Source organism: Sarcophilus harrisii, chromosome 4 (genome assembly GCF_902635505.1).
Source record: "Sarcophilus harrisii chromosome 4, mSarHar1.11, whole genome shotgun sequence".
NCBI classification, from domain to species: Eukaryota; Metazoa; Chordata; class Mammalia; order Dasyuromorphia; family Dasyuridae; genus Sarcophilus; species Sarcophilus harrisii.
The window spans coordinates 31,142,552-31,159,853 of NC_045429.1; the positions used below are offsets into that span (position 1 = coordinate 31,142,552).

Below are 17,302 nucleotides of genomic sequence, written 5' to 3' on the forward strand. Positions count from 1 at the left end.
CCGGAGGGGGCGGGCAGTCATAGGAGAGCCCGCCTCCCGCGCCTAAGGGGGACGCACTCGGGGCATTCCCGCGAGGGGCCCCCGGAGGATCCTCTCTCAGGCTGGTAGACACCCCTCCCCCTGCACGCATGGACACAGACACGCCTGGAACACGGGAGGTGGTCACTAAGCATGGGTCCAATAAAGAGAAACCGTCAGCCTCCTTCTAGAGGCCCTGCTGGCGTGCCCGTCGTATATGGGCCGGCTCACTGCCCCGGGCGGCGTGCGCCCTGCCGGCTGGGCAGATTGTGGCTAGAGGAGATAGGGGATTTTGGCCCCGCCCCGAGCCAGGTAGGCCCCGCCCCCTGAGCCAGGTGCGCCCCGCCCCTCCGGGCCAGGTACATCCCGCCCCTTCAGACCAAGTCTGCCCGGGCCCCTGCCCTGCCCGTTGGCCCGGAAGCCCAGTTCAGGAGCCGCAGGTACGGCTGTCCGGCGGAGGGAAGGAGAGCCGGTGCTCTCTGGCTCCGGGGAGCGTGAGGAGCCTGAGTGAGGACCCGGGAGTGAGTGGGTCCTCGGGGGCTGGGCGCTTGTGTTTGTGTGTGCACGCGGGCTTGCCCCGGCGGGGAGGGGCTGTCAGTGTGTGCTGGTCACTGTGTCTGTGGGGGTACGGACTCGGGGGGCGTCGGCGTGTGTCCTTGTGGGTCCCTCGCTGCAGGTGTGCGGTGGGTGGGGCAAGCGTGTGGGCGGCGGGGCCCGGGCGGGTTGGGGGGGAGACTACCAGTGACTCCGCTGGGGGTGGGGCTCCCTCCGCACTGACAGCTTTGGGGCTCCTATAGTTAGAAATAAGACGCTCCTGAGCTCTTCCCCCGGCACCTGCTGACTCCCGGCTCTCTCCCGTCATCCCTCAGTTGGCCACCTTTGTGTTTGTACCTCCGTGTGTCTCCAGTGTGGTCGGGCAGTGTGTGTGCACAGCATGCTGGAGGACAGGAAAGGACCCAGAGCTTGTTGCTCTGGGTGTGTGTGTGTAGGGGGGAGGGCTGAGCCCCCAACAAAGGCTCTCAGATTCAAAATTTAGTGGAAGGACGACTGTTTCAGATGGGGTGTCTGGAGGGGGGGCAAAAGAGGCCCTGCCATCCCTCCCTTCATCTCTTCCCCAATTCTTCCCAGCACCCCTGCTCTGTACCACCAAAAAAAAAATCCTTTATGGGCTTTCTACCATACCAAGTGTGGGGTTACAATGACAAGAACAAGCAGTCTTTCCCCTGAGGAGCTTATATTCCATTTGGCGTACAAATAGGGAACTAGCAGATGGCTCGAGGAGGAAGGGAGTACTAATGAAGGGGTGGGGATGAAGAAGGACTTCCTGTAGAAGGTGGCACCTGAGATAAGCACTGAACGAAGAGTTCCTAAGAGACAGAGGTGAGGAGGGAGGGCATACCCGGCATGAGGGACAGCTAGTGTACATAAAAGTACAGAGGTAGGAAGTGGAAAACTGAGACAAGGAAAAAAGTAAACCATTATGGGTGTAAGATGCGGTTATATGTGATAACCGTGGAAAAACCGGCTGCACTGCAAAGGGCTTTAAATGACATTTTCCCCCCTTGGAGGCAATAGGGAGCCAGTGAAGTTTCATGAGTAGCAGAGGTATATCTGTGCCTTAGGAAGATGGTTTTGTCAGCTGTGTGAAGGATGAATTGGAGAGGGAGTTAGGGAAACGAGGAGAGTAATTGAAGTTATGTTATTATAACTTGCGGCTATTTAACATAAGACTTTGATGTTGTCAAGTGCTTTGCCTCTTTTAACTCATTTGATCCTCACAAGAATCCAGTGGGTTTACTGTAATAGTCAATAAACATTTATTAAGTACCTTTTGTGTGCCAGACACTGCTAAGCAGGATACAAAGGACGGTTGGTTAAACACAGTTCCAGCTCTCCTAACGAAGGAGAAAACAGGCAAAAACTTACACATAAACAAGCTACATGCAGGATAAATTGGAGATAAATCAGCTAAGGGAGGGCACCAGCATTAAGGGGAATAGGAGAAGCTCCTGTAGAGGCTGGAGTTTTAGCTGAGACTTGAAGAAAGCCATGAGGCACAGTTGAGGAGGAAAAGAGTTTCAGTTATGGGATGCAACATGAAAATGGGGGGGGGGAGGAGGAGGAGGAGGAAGAGGAGGAGGAGGAGCAAGCCAGAATCACTGGATCAAAAAGAACATGATGAGGAGGGGGTGGAGATAAGAAGTGAGAAGGTGGAAAGAAATGGGATCCAGAGGACTCTACTAGCTAAACAGGATTTTATACTTGATCCTGGAGGTAATAGGAAGCCACTGGAATTGGTTGAATGGAGTGTGAGTGTGTGAGAGATAGTCAGACTTTCACTTTAGGAGATCATCTTGATAGCTGAGTGTAGGATGGAATGGAGAAACTCCAGGAGGCTATTCCGGTGGTCTGGGGGAGGTGATGAGGGACTGCACCACCCCAGAGGGGTGAAACAAAGATGTTACAAAGGTAAAAGTGATGGGTCTTTCCAGCTGATAAGATGTAGGGGATGAGACAAGAGGGAAGGGTCAAGCATGACTCCTAGGTTTTAAGCCTGGGTGACTGGAAAGATTGTGGTACCCTTGATGGGAATCAGGAATTTAAGAAGTGAGCATTTGGTTAAGGGGAAGGCAAAGAGTTCGCTATTGAACACGATAAGTTTAAGGTATCTGAGATAATGACGTTTCAAATGTCCAGTAGGCAATTGGAGATGTGAGCCTGGAGGTCAGGAGAGAGGTTAGGACTGGACAAATAAATCTGAAAATCATCTACATAAAAATGATGGAGTTTATTGGAAGGAGACAGAATCTGTTCCAGGGCATAATCTTGAAGAACACAATTAATGGTCTTGATCCTGGATTAAGTTCCAGCAAAAGGAACAGAGAAGGAACAGTCAGCCAGGTGGAAGAAGAACCCAGAGAGAACAATATCATAAAAGAGAGAAGAGGGTATTAAGGAGAAGATGGCCGCCATTGGCACTAAAGGCTACAAGCAAGGTCCAAAAGGATGAGGATTGAGCAAAGGTTTTTAGGAGATCATTGCTAACTTTGGAGGGAGCATTTACAGTTGAAGGATGAGGTCCAAAACCAAATTGTAGAGTGGTGAGAAGAGAATGAGATGAGAAGTGGAGGCATTGATTGTAGATGGCCTTTTCAAGTAATTTAACCACAAAAGAGAAAAGAGACATAGAAGGATTAATTAGAATGGATGGGTGGATCAAATGAGAGTTTTTTGAGTATGGGGGAGTCATGGGCATTTATGTCTGCAATATGGAAACAACCAGGAGACAGGGAGAGATTGAAGATAAGTGAAAGAATGGGAATGACAGAGAAGGTAACCTGCTGAAGAAGATGGGATGGAAGAATTTGCCATGGCAAGGAGAAGGGCCACCTCTTTGTGCGAGATGGATGAAGGCAGGAATAATTGTAGAAGGCATTTGAAAAGGAAGGAGAAGAAGGCACCTACTATGTGCCTACATAACACATAGCTAGTAAGTGTCTGAGGCTGGATTTGAACTAAGGGCTTCCCAACTCTAGTCCTGACACACTATCTGCTGAGCTACGTGCCTCAGGAGTGATGTGAGATAAAGAGAAAGGTCTTATGGAATGGTCTGAAATTTTTTTCAGTGAAATATGAGCTCAAGTTCCGAGTTAGGAGGATGGGGGCAGGAGCAATTTTCTGGGAGATTTGAAGAGGGATTAAAAGGTTTGGAAGAGCCACTGTAGAGTATAGGATAGAAAACTGATTAGGGAGGTGTGCAGGGATTGTCTTGCCACAGTGAGAGCCCAGGGGAGCTATGTGACATAAATTTCTAATGGACTCTGTCAATAGAGTTTTGTGATTTTTCTTCAGTTTGGTTCAGCAGAATGTGGGTAGAGGTGGTTAGTAGTAGGTGGTGGGGATAATTAAAGACTGAGGCTTGGCAAGGCAAGTTTGGTGACGGGGTAAGAGAATGTAGGGTTGAGGATCTAGGGGCCTCAATATGGGAAAGAAAGGAGAGTAGCTAATGGGGGGGGGTGATGGTCTGGAACAGATTGGATTGGAGGAGATGGACAACAAAGAACAAGATTTGGGGTTGCAAGGCTTTGGGGGAGATGGAATAACAACAGACTGTGATCAAATAAAGGAATTCAAAACTCATTACATTGAGGTGGTGCATTTACAAGGGATAGCAAGATTGAAGCTACGACCTTTGTGTGTGGCCAAGATGGGGTGGAGGAAAAGGCCATGTGAAATCTGTAAGTTGATACTTGGGAGAAAGATTTTGAGTGGTCTCAATATGTATATTGAAGTCTCTTAGTAGGAAGGCAGGTGCTAAGGAAGAAAGAAAGGTTGTGAACTAGGAATTGAACTCCGAGGAAGAAAGGAATATGTCTGGAGGTTGACAGGCAGCGATTGCCCGGATTTTGACAGGGTGATAGATAGCTACAGGTTGAATAAACCTCAAACAGGGCTACCTGCGATGGTGGTAGAGGGAGAAGCTGGAAATGGTAATAAATAGGAATATTCTGATTTCTCCGCTAATTTGTAAACTGGAGGAATGAGTAAAAGTATAATCAGTGCTAGAAAGGGAATTCAGAGAGGCTGTGTCATCAAAAGGGAACTAGATCTCAATGAGAGATGAAAGCGTGGGAAAGGAAAAGACTTAAGATGAAAGCAAATTTGTTACTTATAAAGCAAGAATTTCAGAGGGCACAGTGGGAGGCAAAGACTGTTTTTAGAGTGGGAATTGTCAGGTGAAGCTAATTGGGGTGGGAATAAGGGATTAGGCAGAGGAGGGCAGAGAATGGTATTTGAATGGTGAGAGCAGAGAGTTTGGAATCATTGGCATGGGGAAGATATGATTCAGAGCGGGGCAGTTGGTTAATCATGTGATGAGGATTTGAATAGGAGAAAAGAGGGAATAGATGAGAACCTACGGAGGTAGAAACAGCTAGATTTATTGCCTAGTTAGATGTGTGTGTGTGTGTGTGTGTGTGTGTGTGTGTGTGTGTGTGTGTGTTACTGCTGAGGGAGTGAGCAATTGAGGATGAGGTGGGAAATATGGGGGATGAGAACAGAGACAGGGAGTTTAAGGAAAGGTTCCTATTCTTTCCAAACAGATTCTGATCTGGACTTCCTTCTCTCCCTCTCTAGATTCTTCAGGCCTGAAGATTCAGTTTCCTCCCCAATTCTTGTAACTCCCTCCAGGCTGTGGGTCAAGGGGATACCTGAGTTCTGTGGTCTCCTAAGATCCAGTGAAGGAAGGAGGCAGCCTCAGGACCATGACAGAAGCAAACACCAGTGAGTGCAGTTGTGGGAGTGGCAGGGGGCTGTGGGTACCACCACCCAGATTTGTCCTCTGTTTCCTGGGGTTACCACCCCTATTTTGCAGTGGTCAAGGGATCTGAGAGGAGCTGGGGAGCAAGCAGATCCCTTTTCAGAGCCTTAATATTGTCTGGTTTTCCTAGGCTGGCCTCCCTTAGCTTGGTCTTGACCACAGCCCTTTCTCTGATGCCTTCCTTCCTTTCTTCTCTCTGCCCTTGTTGATTTTTCCTTTTGGCAGATCTCCCCCTCTGCCCAAGGTCCGGGGCTGGCCGCATTTCTGGGGGATACTTTTCAGTCTGTGTTTTTGTCTCTGCAGCAAGTCCAGAGTCCTTAATGACCTCTGCTGAACCAGAGGCAGGGACGGGGGCTGCGACCACTGCCTGGCCTGCTCTGGTGGGGGTGATCCTCGCAGCTGTGCTGCTCTCTCTCCTTATTGCTTTGGCTGCCAAGTGCCATGTCTGCCACCAGCACCGCGCCAGCTATGGCCACCGTCCACTCTCTGGGTCAGGGAAGAGTGTTACTTTTGGGCTACCACCCGATGATGATAAGGATGACGACGGCTTCATTGAGGACAACTACATCCAGCCAGAGGCTGAGGAGTCAAGGCCAGGAATCAGTGAGGGTCCATTTTCCCTCTGAGTCAAGCCCCTTTCTCGCTGCCAGTTCTCTCCCCCTTACCGTTCCCAGAGTTCCCCAATAAACTCAAACTTAAAGACTGTGTAGACTGTTCTGCCCTGTTGTGGTTGAGGGGGGTGGAAGGGTATGAGAAAGCGGGGCACAGCAGATACCAATATAATACAATACAGGCAGCTGAGTTGGAGGCACAACAGAATAGAACAGGGTCAGGGACCCCTTTGGGTGGTACCCAGCTTCATCATGGCCTCCCTGAAGTTCTGAAAGGGCTCCTTCCTCATTCTTTCCCCCTATCCTAGCCCTGGTCATAGGGGTAATACTTTTCTTCAGACCTCAGAGAACGGAAGGGTCCCTGTTCACTGCTCTTTGTGTCCAGCCCGGAGTCCTGGGTCTCATCCACAAGAGGAGGGATCTCTGTCATGAGAGAGTGAAGTCTCGAATCCATTGGGATGATGAGTTTACAATGTAACTTGTAACTTTAGTTACGTTAGTTACTAATGTGGGTAGCGATCATGGGACCATTGATTTAGAGCTGAAGGGAGTCAGAACCAGCTCTTTTATTTCACAGTTGAGGAAACTGAAGTGATTACATGGCTACTAAGTATCAGAGGCAGAACTGGAATCCAGGCTCCAATTGTCCCTGGCTTGTTAGGTGAGATCCTTGTCAAGACCTCATTGCTCTTCGGCTCTGCTAAGACTAGTCAGCAGCCCATTTCTCTCCATCCAGGGAGCCTGTCCACTGCCCCGGATTGTTGAAGTGGGAATCCTCTTTTGGCACAGCTCGGGGGCTGCTGTGGTCTCTTCTAGCTTGGAGCTCCGGGAGTCTGGTCCTCCCTTTTCTGGATGAAGCCCTGCTGGGTTTTCCTGGTCATAGTTTCTCTAAGTGCTCATGAATCATATCTTTGAGATGTCCAAGATTTTCCCCAGGACTCAAAGGGCAGCTCTCTGGCCCAGATTTGGGAAACTCCAACCTCTTTCTTCCTATTTAAAAGAATAGGGACCAGTCCTCCAATGCCTTTCCCATTCCTGGAGGGCTTTCTTTTCTTTAAAATTTTTTTCTTAATGAAACCATTTTTTATATTTATTTTTTTTCTTGGAGGGCTTTCAAAGGTACTGGCAGTGGTTTCAACTCCCAAGGATAGAATCCAGGGCCAAGCACTGAGTTATTCTGTTTTGTTTTGTACTTTCCAGGCCAAAAATCACTTATTAGCAGAGAAACCAGAAGTAAAAATAGCGCTGGGAAGCTCCAAAATTTCCCTTTTGTTAGTTGACATCACCCCATCCCCCTATAGAAGTGCAGGTGGGGAGGGGCAAAAAAAGTAATTAAGGGCTGCCCCAGGGCAGAGGCAGCTGGCATCTTACTGCTCTCAGGGTGTCCTCACTGCCTACAGATGAGGAGGAGAGTTGCTGGACACCTTGTCCCCGGACTCTGAGTGCCTGGCTCAGCCTCTGTAGAGGCTATGAATAGGTACAGAAGATCATGAACCATCCCACATTTGAGGAATGCCAATAAAATCTAGTATTCCTCCCCACCTCCAGGATGGAGGAGGTGGGGTTAGATCCAGGGCTGGCGCAGGCTCCCATGGAAGGAGCCCCACTTTGAAAGATGAAGGGTAACACATGATTTCAAAAGTGTAAGAAGTAGAGAAGGGACTTGGGCCCTCTATGGTGTGACCTCTTTCTTCACAGCCAGCCTCAGTCTGACATGACTCTTATAGGACTGGGCTGGGCAACAAGACTTACCCTCCACTCTTTCTCACTTTCTCCTCTAAAACATGGCAAGCTCTGCCATGGGATGGAGGCAGCCTGTGTTCCTGAAGGCTACACTGGCAGAAGGTGACCTCCTAGAAGTCCTGCTAATCCAGGAGGGCTCTGAGAACCATCTCAGCTGGGTCTGGGGAACGCGGAGGATCTGCTTCAGGTGCAGGGAGTGCTGGTACGGGGACATCATGGGCTGCTGAAGCACCTGTATTGGCTCTAGCTTCTAAATATGTGCTTTTATGAGCTGGGTTAGCTTAAGAGCTCCCTATGCATCCTCATGCTTCTTTAGAGAGCTCCTCTGCCTTCCCTCATCAGAATCATTTGTGCTGAAACTCTCAGAATGTCCTTCCTGGTAGCTTCCCTTCAACAAACTCTCCCTGTAGAACTTGAGACTGGGGGATGCTTCCTCTCTGCCATTAAATTTACCCTTCCTAAGCCCAGGGTGTTCATCAGATAACTGGGTTTTCCCCATACTTCTCTATCAGCAATCTTAAGGACAGAGGACTTCCTTTCTCTCAGTCTTCTCATCCCTTCTCCCTCAGCATCCAGTCACAAAAGATCAGCACCAGGACTACAATAGCAGGACCCTCATCATGTCTTCTCCTTTTTGAAGAATGAAGTGGACTTCGAAGCAAGTCCGACCCTACTGGCTGCTCTACTTGAGAGCGAAAGAAAACTATAGGGTGGCTTGTGCTCCTGGGGGGCAGCCCCTAACACAATCCATCTTTATTGCTTGGGGTTAGAGTTTTGGTGAAGTAATGGGGGTTCCTTTTGTGTGGGGGTTGGATTAAATAATGATTGAGGTCCCATTTACCTCTCACATCTTCTGATTAATTGAGAATGTCTTTCTAGGGAAAAAAAGAAAAGGAAGAGAATAAACATTTATGCAGTGCCTATTATATGCCAGGTATTATGTTAGGTGCCTTTTAAAAGTTATTATTTAATTCTCACAGCAACCCTATTCTGTAATGTATTATTATTATAGCCACACAATTGAGGAAACTGAGGCAGAGATTAAGTGTTTTGCCCAAAGTCACACAGTTAATAACATGTCCAAAGCTGCATCTCAAATGGTCTTCCTGATTCCAGGCCCTATTTCCAGTAAATTTATTTATTTTTAAAACGTATTACTTTATGAATCATGTCAGGAGAGAAAAATCAGAGAAAAAGAGAAAAACCATGGGAGAGAGAAAAAATCAGAAAAAAGAAGTGAGCGTAGAATGTGTTGATTTATATTCAGTCTCCATAGTTCTTTTTCTGGCCACAGATAGCATTTTCTGTCCAAAGTCTATTGGGATTGCCTTGGATCATTGAACCGCTGAGAATAACCAAGTCGTGCATGGTTGATCATCCTACATTCTTGCTTTCATTGTGTACAATATATTCCTGGTTCTGCTTGTTTTGCTCAGCATCAGTTCATGTAAATGTTTCCTGGGCCTTTTAAAAAATCAATTTGTTCATCATTTTTTATAGAACAATAATATTCCATTACATTCATGTACCATAACTTATTCAGCCATTCCCCAAAGAAGGGGCATCCACTCACTTTCCAATTCTTTGCTACCACAGAAAGAGCTGCTACACTTTTGACACATGGGTCCCTTTCCCTTTTTTTGATCTCCTTGGGATACAGACCCAGTAATGGCACTGCTGGGTCAAAGTTTATGCACAGTTTGATAGCCCTTTGGGCATTGGTCTCCAGAATGATTGGATCATTCACAGTTCCACCAACAATGCATTAGTGTCCCAGCTTTCCCACATTCCCTCCAACATTTATCTTTATCTTTTCTTGTCATCTTAGCCTATCTAGAGGTATGAGGTGGCATCTCAGAATTGTTTTAATTTGCACTTCTCGAATCAATAGTGATTTGGAGCATTTTGTCATATAACTATAGAAGACTTTTCTTTCATCATCTGAAGATTGTCCATATCCTTTGACCATTTAGCCAGGCCCTATTTCCTTTGGATAAAACATACTGTTCCAGAACTGGTCTCATCCTGAAAATAATTCCTCCCAGCCTCCAAGATGCCTGGGAAGTGCTCTTGGCCACTCTCTCTTGGGTTAAGATTTCTCATTACTTTTGTTTAGCTCCAGTTCAGCTCAGCAAACGTACCAGGGCACTGAAGACCGAAAGACACTCACGAAAGTGCTTTTGTTTGAACTCCAAGAACAGAACTAGGAAACCTGGAGAGACCTGCAGAGGCAGATTTCAGCTCAATGTCATGAGCTACTGAGAGGCTAGCTGGCCCAGCATGCATGTGCTAATCTTCCCCATCCCTGAAGGTCTGTTAACTGAGGCTGCTGCCACTGGTATAGACAGAGAGGATTCTTCAGGCCAGATCTAATCAGATGAAACTGACTAGAGAAGAAGGCTCCCTATGTTAAAAACATTAACTGCCCTTGTATAAGGCAAGGGATTAGACAATAGTTCACGTGAAAACAGTCTGGGGGCTTCCCATGGTCTACGAGCTCAGTATGAGTCGGCAGAGTCCTGTGGCAGCCAATAGAGCACGTGGGATTTAGGGATGCATCCAGTCTCATTCAAACTTCTTGAAGGTCTTGAAGAGGACCATGACATCAGGGAGGGGATGCTGTGACATGCAAGTGAATCCTCTTGGATCGGGCCTGAATGGTTCAATAGCTCCTACCCTCAATTTAATGGGTTAAATAGTTCCTCCCCTTAAGGAGCTTATGCTCTGCTGCAGGGGGAAGGAAAGGAGCAGAGTCTAATATTTGGGGAACATAGTGTCCACAGAGGGGAATAAAATCATCCCCCTCCCTGCAGGGGGATGGGTTCACTTTTGGCCCCCATGTTTTCAGAAGGCTGTTGGCCAACTGAAAGAAACACAAAGTGTTCAGAAAAGGGAGATGGAGGGATTAGGTCTGTTTGGTCTAGAGAAAAGAAAACTCAGATGGGGCATTAGATCTGGCTCCAAGTATTTGATGGGCTGTCCTGTGGAAGAGGGACGGGCCATTGTTTGACCTTGGAAGGCCAAATGAGCAATGAAAGGATGGGGGGAGAGGAGGGATCGAGCCTGGTTAAGGACAACTTTCCCACAATGAGAACTGGCCTAGAGTGAAAGGGGCTCACACGGAAGCCTGTCAAGCAGCCATCTTTGATCCAGGCTAATCCAGGGCTGAGTCAAGTCAACAACCTGATGGCTGACCTCTAGACCCACTGTGCTCTGTGCTGGGGAGACAAGGAAAGGGGAAAAAAGTCTTTTTCCTCAAGGTGCTCACAGTCTGATGGGGGAGACAACAGGCAAATAATTGAAAAAGCAGAATTTAGGGAGGCAAGCTGGGGATGATTTCAGAAGGAAAGTGCCTGCAGTGGGGAGATAGGAAATGGATTCTTGTAAGGTGGTATTTTATCTGGGACACCAAGGAAGCCCAGGAAAGCTAGGAATGATGGGGATGAAAAGGGAGAACATTCCAGGTATGGAGGAAAGCTGGTAAAAATTCCTAGAATTGGGGATGGAGTGCTTTGTGCCAGGAACAACAAGGAGACCAAAGTCTCCTTTGCAGAATCGATGAGAATTGTCATGAAGGACTCATCAAAAAGGAAAAAGTGAGAAAGAAAAGGAAAAGCAAGCAACAATGACAAAAAAGAGGGAAAATGCTAGGTTGTGAACCATACTCAGTTCCCACAGTCTCTCTGGGTATAAACGGCTCTCATCATCACAAGGTCATTGGAACTGGCCGGAATCATCTCATTGCTGAAGAGCCACATCCTTCAGAATTGATCATCATATAATCTTGCTGTTGTTGTGTACAATGATTTGGTCCTGCTCATTTCACTCAGCATCAGTTCATCTAAGTCTCTCCAAGCCTTTCTGAAATCATCCTGCTGGTTGTTTCTTACAAAACAATAATATTCCATAACATTCATATACCACAATTTACTCAGCCATTCTCCAATTGATAGGCATCCATTCAATTTCCAGTATCTGGCCATTATAAAAAGGGCTGCCACAAACATTCGTGTACATACAGGTCCCTTTCCCTTCTTTAGTTAATCTCTTTGGGATAGAAGCCCAGTAGTAGCACTGTTGGATCATAGGGAATGCACAGTTTGACAGGCCTTTGGGCCCAGTTCCAAATTGTTCTCCAGAATGGCTGGATCAGTTCACAACTCTACAAATTAACAGGACAGGGTTTTTAAAGAGACATTAGATTGAGCAATTAAGAGATACTTGATTGAGGAGAGCAGTGACAGGAAGGGGAATGGAGGTGCTTCTTGGAGCAGCTTGTGAAGGAGGCAGCCCCCCAGGCAGGCGAGCAGTGGGTGCTGGCTACCAGCTCTGGTGGATCGTGGTGCTGCAGACGGGCGTTCTGGTTCGGAGTCAGAGGGAGCACTAGCACAGGGTCTTTAAGCCAAAGCTTTATCTTGTCAAATCGAACCGGCTAAATAGCGCGGGGTGCTGCTGACAAGCAGAGCAAGGGGCATAAAGCTGATATGTGTCATTCTGGCTCCAAGCCACGGTGGGAATGCCAAGGCTGCCACAAACAGAATCTTTTTTTTACCCAGTAGCCGAGCTGGAGGGTCTGGGAAAAGCCCACTTTGTCCAAGTGGCAACTTCGTTGCCTGGGTTCAAGGAACGGCTTATGGGTGAGCCCAGCCAGTCTAAGCGTGCTCATGCTCGTAACTTCAGAAAGCGTTCATGTTAGTCATTTTCAGAGGCTAGTCCGGGGCTCAAGTTAGGGTCCAGCATGTCTACTACAAAGGAGGGGGATTTAAGGTGAGGGAGGCTTAGGTGTGTTTGTGGGCTGCATGGATGTAGCCGGGAGGCAGGGATTGGAGTGGAAACTTCATAGCATGGGTCTGTGACTCCATGGTGTGTGTGATTGTGTGTGTGTGTGTGTGAGAGAGTGTGTGTGTGTGTGTGTGTGTGTGTGTGTGTGTGAGCTTTGGCTGAGGGGGTGGGGAGGCTCCTGCAAAGCCAGACAGGGCAGGTAAGAAAGAGGGAGGGGGGCAGCCCCTGGGAGGGCTCCTGGGAGGGCGCAGGGCACTCAGGACAAGCACTGAGAATCTAGTCAGGATCGTATCTGACCCTCACAGCCAGCAAAGGAAATATTGTAGAGGTCATTGAGCCCATTCTGAAGACGGGGAATTCAGTGATGAGATGGAAGTGGTTGGGGTCGAATTCGCACTCAGATCTTCACACACTGGGCCCCCTGGGAGAGGCAGGGAGGCTCCTGTCAGCGCCGGATGCTTGGTCAGACACAGAGTTAACATCCCAGACGTCTCAGCTTTGGACCACCGGGTCTCTGCCCTTTGTTCCTCGAGCTCCTAAGGAAAATTGCTTTTGGGGAAATTCCACTGGTTCTCCCAGAGCCCAGGAGAAAGCCTGCCTGGGCCTGGAAGGGCTCGGTGCCCTTGGAAGGAAGTGAGCACAGGTAGCTGGGGGCAGGGCCGGGCCGGCCGGAGCGGGCCGGCCGAGAGGCCCAGGAAACAGAGGGGGAAAGGGAAGGCTGTGGACATTGACCCCATGCTGGCTGGGCGGCACCTTCCGCAGCTTGGGCTCTCTGACTTTCCTGGAGGATAGAGACCGCTGTGGGGGAAGGGACGGGGCTGGCCCCTCAGCTCATATCCTGGGCCTGCCTGGGCCTGGAGCTGGAGCTAAATCCCAGACATCCCCCAGCACAGGAAACTTACAAAGCTCCCCAGTCCCGGCCTTGGGGGGCCTGATAGGGTCTCAGACATTCAGTCTGAGGGGGCTTGGAACGCCCTCCCAATGATCCCCCCTTTGCCTGGAAGCCAGAATCCAAACCCCTTAACTGAGGAAGCCCTTCTCAGCCTGGCGAGAGCCCACCTTTCCTGCAGGAAGCCCACCTTGCTTGCCATTCTAGTTCCACTGGCTGAGCCCACGTCTTACCTCCAGTCCTTTGCATTAGCTGCCCCAAAGCTGGGGCATTTCTTACTCCTGGAAATGTAGCTTCCTTTAAGACTTGCTCAGATGCAAGTCTTTAACCTTTCCCCCCCCTTCTCTAACCCATAGCCCTCTCTCTTCAAATTCTCCAGCTCTCCCAACGGTCAGATCTTCCCACTGTTGCTCAAACCCACTGTCCTGGCCCACTGAACAGCCTCTGCAGCTCTCTCCCTACTCCAGTCCATGTCTGTTCCTTCACAAAAGTGACTTTCCTAAAACAGTTCTAAGCCTGTCATCTCCCTATAGAATAAACTCCAGTGGCTCCCTATTACCTCCAGGAAAAAATACCGGTGCTAGTATTTAAAGTCCTTCACAAGCCAGCTTCTTCTCACCTTTCTAGATTCGTTATGCTCCTCTGCGTGTATCCCGGCACCCAGAAACATAAGCCTCCTTGCTGTTCCTGGAAGAAGACGCTTATACTGCAAAACACTCTCTCCGGGCTCACCTCACCTCCAAGAATCCTTGCTTTCTGTCAAGAACCAGTTCAAACCTCACCTTTCCCTGCCCTCCACCAAAAGTGCTTCCCCCTCAAAACTGGCTGGATATGTGGGCATGATGTTCTTCCCTCTCCCATCTGAGCACGAGACTCGCTTGCACCGGGGTCCCCAGGTTTTAGCACAAGTAGGGCACACAGGAGCTGCGAGGGGATTGGAGGGAGGCAGAATAAACATCTTCTCCTTCTCCAAAAGAGACTTTTATTCCAGATAGGAAAAGCAACAGGAAATTGGGGCTGGAGGATATCCCTCTGAGAGAGAGAGAGAGAGAGAGAGAGAGAGAGAGAGAGAGAGAGAGGAAGGGGGAGGGAGGGAGGGAGACAGACAGACAGGGACAGAGACAGAGGGAGGGAGGGAAGAAGGGAGGGAGAGAAAGAGAAGGAGGGAGGGAGGGAGAAAGAGAGAGAGAGACAGAGAGAGAGAAAGAGAGAGAGAATATCTGCTCCTGTAAATATTATTAGACTAGGAGATATGATCAAATTCAAACTAACTTTGGATTGCCTTGTTTTGGGGGAAGGAGGAACCCCAAGCTCTATAGCCATGACTTGATGCCTTATTAGTTCCATGAGAACTAATTAGCCAAGAGAACCCATTTGTCCAAATAATAGCAGACAGAAACTAGAGAAGGTATATACGAGAAAATATAGAATGAAGATGTTCTGCTTTTAGGACTAAGTTAATTCAGTTCAACCAAGGGAAAGGGGTCCAGATCTCATTCAGAAAAAGCTCCCGGAACCTCTAGTGATCAAATTGGGAATAGGGACATGATGGAGACCATTGGATCCTCTTGGTCTTCTGAGTCTTTTCCTTCAGCAACCTGAAGCTGGAAGTCAACTAGTTGGATGCACAGAGAAGACTCTTGCTTGGAGAATCCCAGAAGGGGACTGTCTGAGACCCAAAGCTTTTTCCTCTGGACAGCTTCCCACCTGCTCTCACACAGGCCGGGGAATCCACCTCCATCAATAAGGAGAATCCCATCTCAGTGGGCTTCGATTCAGAGGTTCCATTAATAAAAGCTTATTGGATTGGATTCTATTCCACTTTCACTCAAAGGCCTCCAGTTTATAATAAAAGTCTCCACACACACCATACTTCTAGGCTGGCAAGCAAGGATTATTTTCCTTTCTTTACTAATGAGGAAACTGAGGCAGAAAAAGGTCTAGTGGATTGCTCATGATCATAAGTCTGCAAAGTATCAGGGAAGGATCCGAAACCAGGGATTTCCTGGCTTCTTTGTCACATAGAGCATCACCAGCCTTGGAGCAGAAAGATCTGAGTTCAAATTCAGTCTCAGTCACTTAGCTGTATAATCTTGGGCAAGTCATTAAATCTCTTTCTCAGCCTTAGTTTCCTCATCTATAAATTGGAGATAATAACAGCACCTTATTCCTCAGGGCTTTTGTGAGGAAAAAATTTGGTTTTGTAAATCTTAAATAGCTATGTGTAGGGCAGGTAGGTAGTGCAATGGATAGAGCACTCCTGAAGCCAGGAGGACCTGAGTTCAAATCAGATCTCAGACACTTAACACTTCCTAGCTGTGCGACCTTGGGCAAGTCGCTTAACCCCAATTACCTCAACCAAAAAAATAAAAAGAAAAAAAGAAAAACTAAATAGTTATGTGTATATATTATTATCTATTATAATAATTACTATATAATTATATAATATAATATAGTATATATTTATATTTACACACATATATAAATATGTAGATATACTCTCTAAGCAATTATTTTTAATTATTATGCTGTCCTCAATTAGAAAGATGTCATTCAAGGCAGCCCCTTTACTTTTGGATAACTCCAATTCTTAGAAAGTTTTTCCCGACATCAAACTTAAACTGACCTCCAAAAACGTGGCCTAATTGTGACTGGATTTGCTTCCTGGGAGGTTGATTCCTCCTCAGTAGAGCTCTTCAAATATGGGAAGACCACCTGGGTCTCCTGAGTATTCTCAGGCTGCACAACCTCAGTTCCTTGAACCAATCCCCAGACAGGAAATCTGAAAGTTTCCCACCATTCTGGTTCCCCTCTAGATACCTGAAAGCTGCTCAGGGCTGAGCACAGTTCTCCTCACAGGGTCTGACTGGGGCAGAGGTCCCTTCACCTGCTTAGTCCCAAAGGCTCTGCCTTTATCCAGCCTGCATCTGCTTTTGTTCAGCTGCCTCCTCTCTGTCCACCAAACCCCCAGTTTCTTCTGTCGTCCTCCTCGCTTCTCCAGGAGCATTGCCATGGAGACCGAGTCATCATCTGGAGCTCCGCCATCTCGGAGCTTCTTTTGGCTTTGAAAGATGCGTTCTTCCCCTAGAAACCTTGTGGTCCAGATGAAGAGCACATGTGGGAACCCAGAAGTGGGGCAGGCAGAGCAGGATGGATCCCTTGTTCTTGCAGGGGGGAGCCTGCCTGTAGATGGGGAATCAGGGGCAGGGGACAGGAGAGGGAAACAGACCAGTCCCCATCACCTGCCCACCCCATTTCCCTGAATGTGTCCCTGGAAAAACACTAATCTTTATTTCTCCTCCAACTGCTGGAAGGTGGGGGGGAGAGCACCCCTCATAACCACAGTGGCCTGAAAGTGGAAGTTGTTCCTTTAACTGCTCATTCATACTCCTGTTTTACTTGAGACTGCTACTAAAATGTTCACCATTTACAAGAACTTTGATCTCAGTCAATAAATACATGGTTGGAGAATGAGATGGCGGAGGGAACCCACAAGGGACAGATTTTTACTTAGCTCAGGCTGAGAAGGGGGCAGAGCCAACTAGAGAGTTAATTATTGCAGCTAATGATACCTGAGGTCCCTGTGCCCCAGACTGGAGTTGACCTCTGGAGAGATGAAATAAGCCTGTAGCAATGAGACTGGCTGCTTGCTGTGTTTATTCAGGTAATCACCACCCTGAGCAGCAACAAGTCAACGCCCAGTTGACTACAACTACACTTATTGTCCTATTTCCTTCTAAATTAATTATTTAATTTTATTGATTTTTTATCACCTTCATTTACAAATCCAGCCCTTCCCCCTTCTCTCCCCAGAGTACAATCTCACATAACAAAGAATAAAGGTCAAAAAATTGTTTAGTAAAAGTGACTGAGCATATTGAGTCATGCGGTGTCCCATACTCATCACCCCGATTTATGCACAGACAAGCATCAGTTGTG

At 47.8% G+C, this 17,302-nt stretch overlaps 1 protein-coding gene across 4 annotated transcripts; it reads left to right on the forward strand.

The window, feature by feature from the left end:
* Positions 1 to 41: 41 nt before the first annotated feature.
* C4H1orf210 (chromosome 4 C1orf210 homolog) lies at positions 42 to 6,041 on the forward strand. Of its 4 annotated transcripts, none has more exons than XM_031969287.1 (3): positions 42 to 330; positions 5,155 to 5,301; positions 5,642 to 6,041. In XM_031969287.1, exons 2-3 carry the CDS (start codon positions 5,283 to 5,285, stop codon positions 5,962 to 5,964), a joined length of 342 nt encoding a protein of 113 aa, XP_031825147.1. In that variant the 5' UTR covers positions 42 to 330; positions 5,155 to 5,282; the 3' UTR covers positions 5,965 to 6,041. The 4 variants fall into 4 exon arrangements, with proteins under 4 accessions (XP_031825147.1, XP_031825146.1, XP_031825148.1 ...); XM_031969286.1 differs by lacking the exon at positions 42 to 330 and adding an exon at positions 359 to 458; XM_031969288.1 differs by lacking the exon at positions 42 to 330 and adding an exon at positions 444 to 525.
* The last annotated feature ends 11,261 nt before the right edge of the window (positions 6,042 to 17,302 follow it).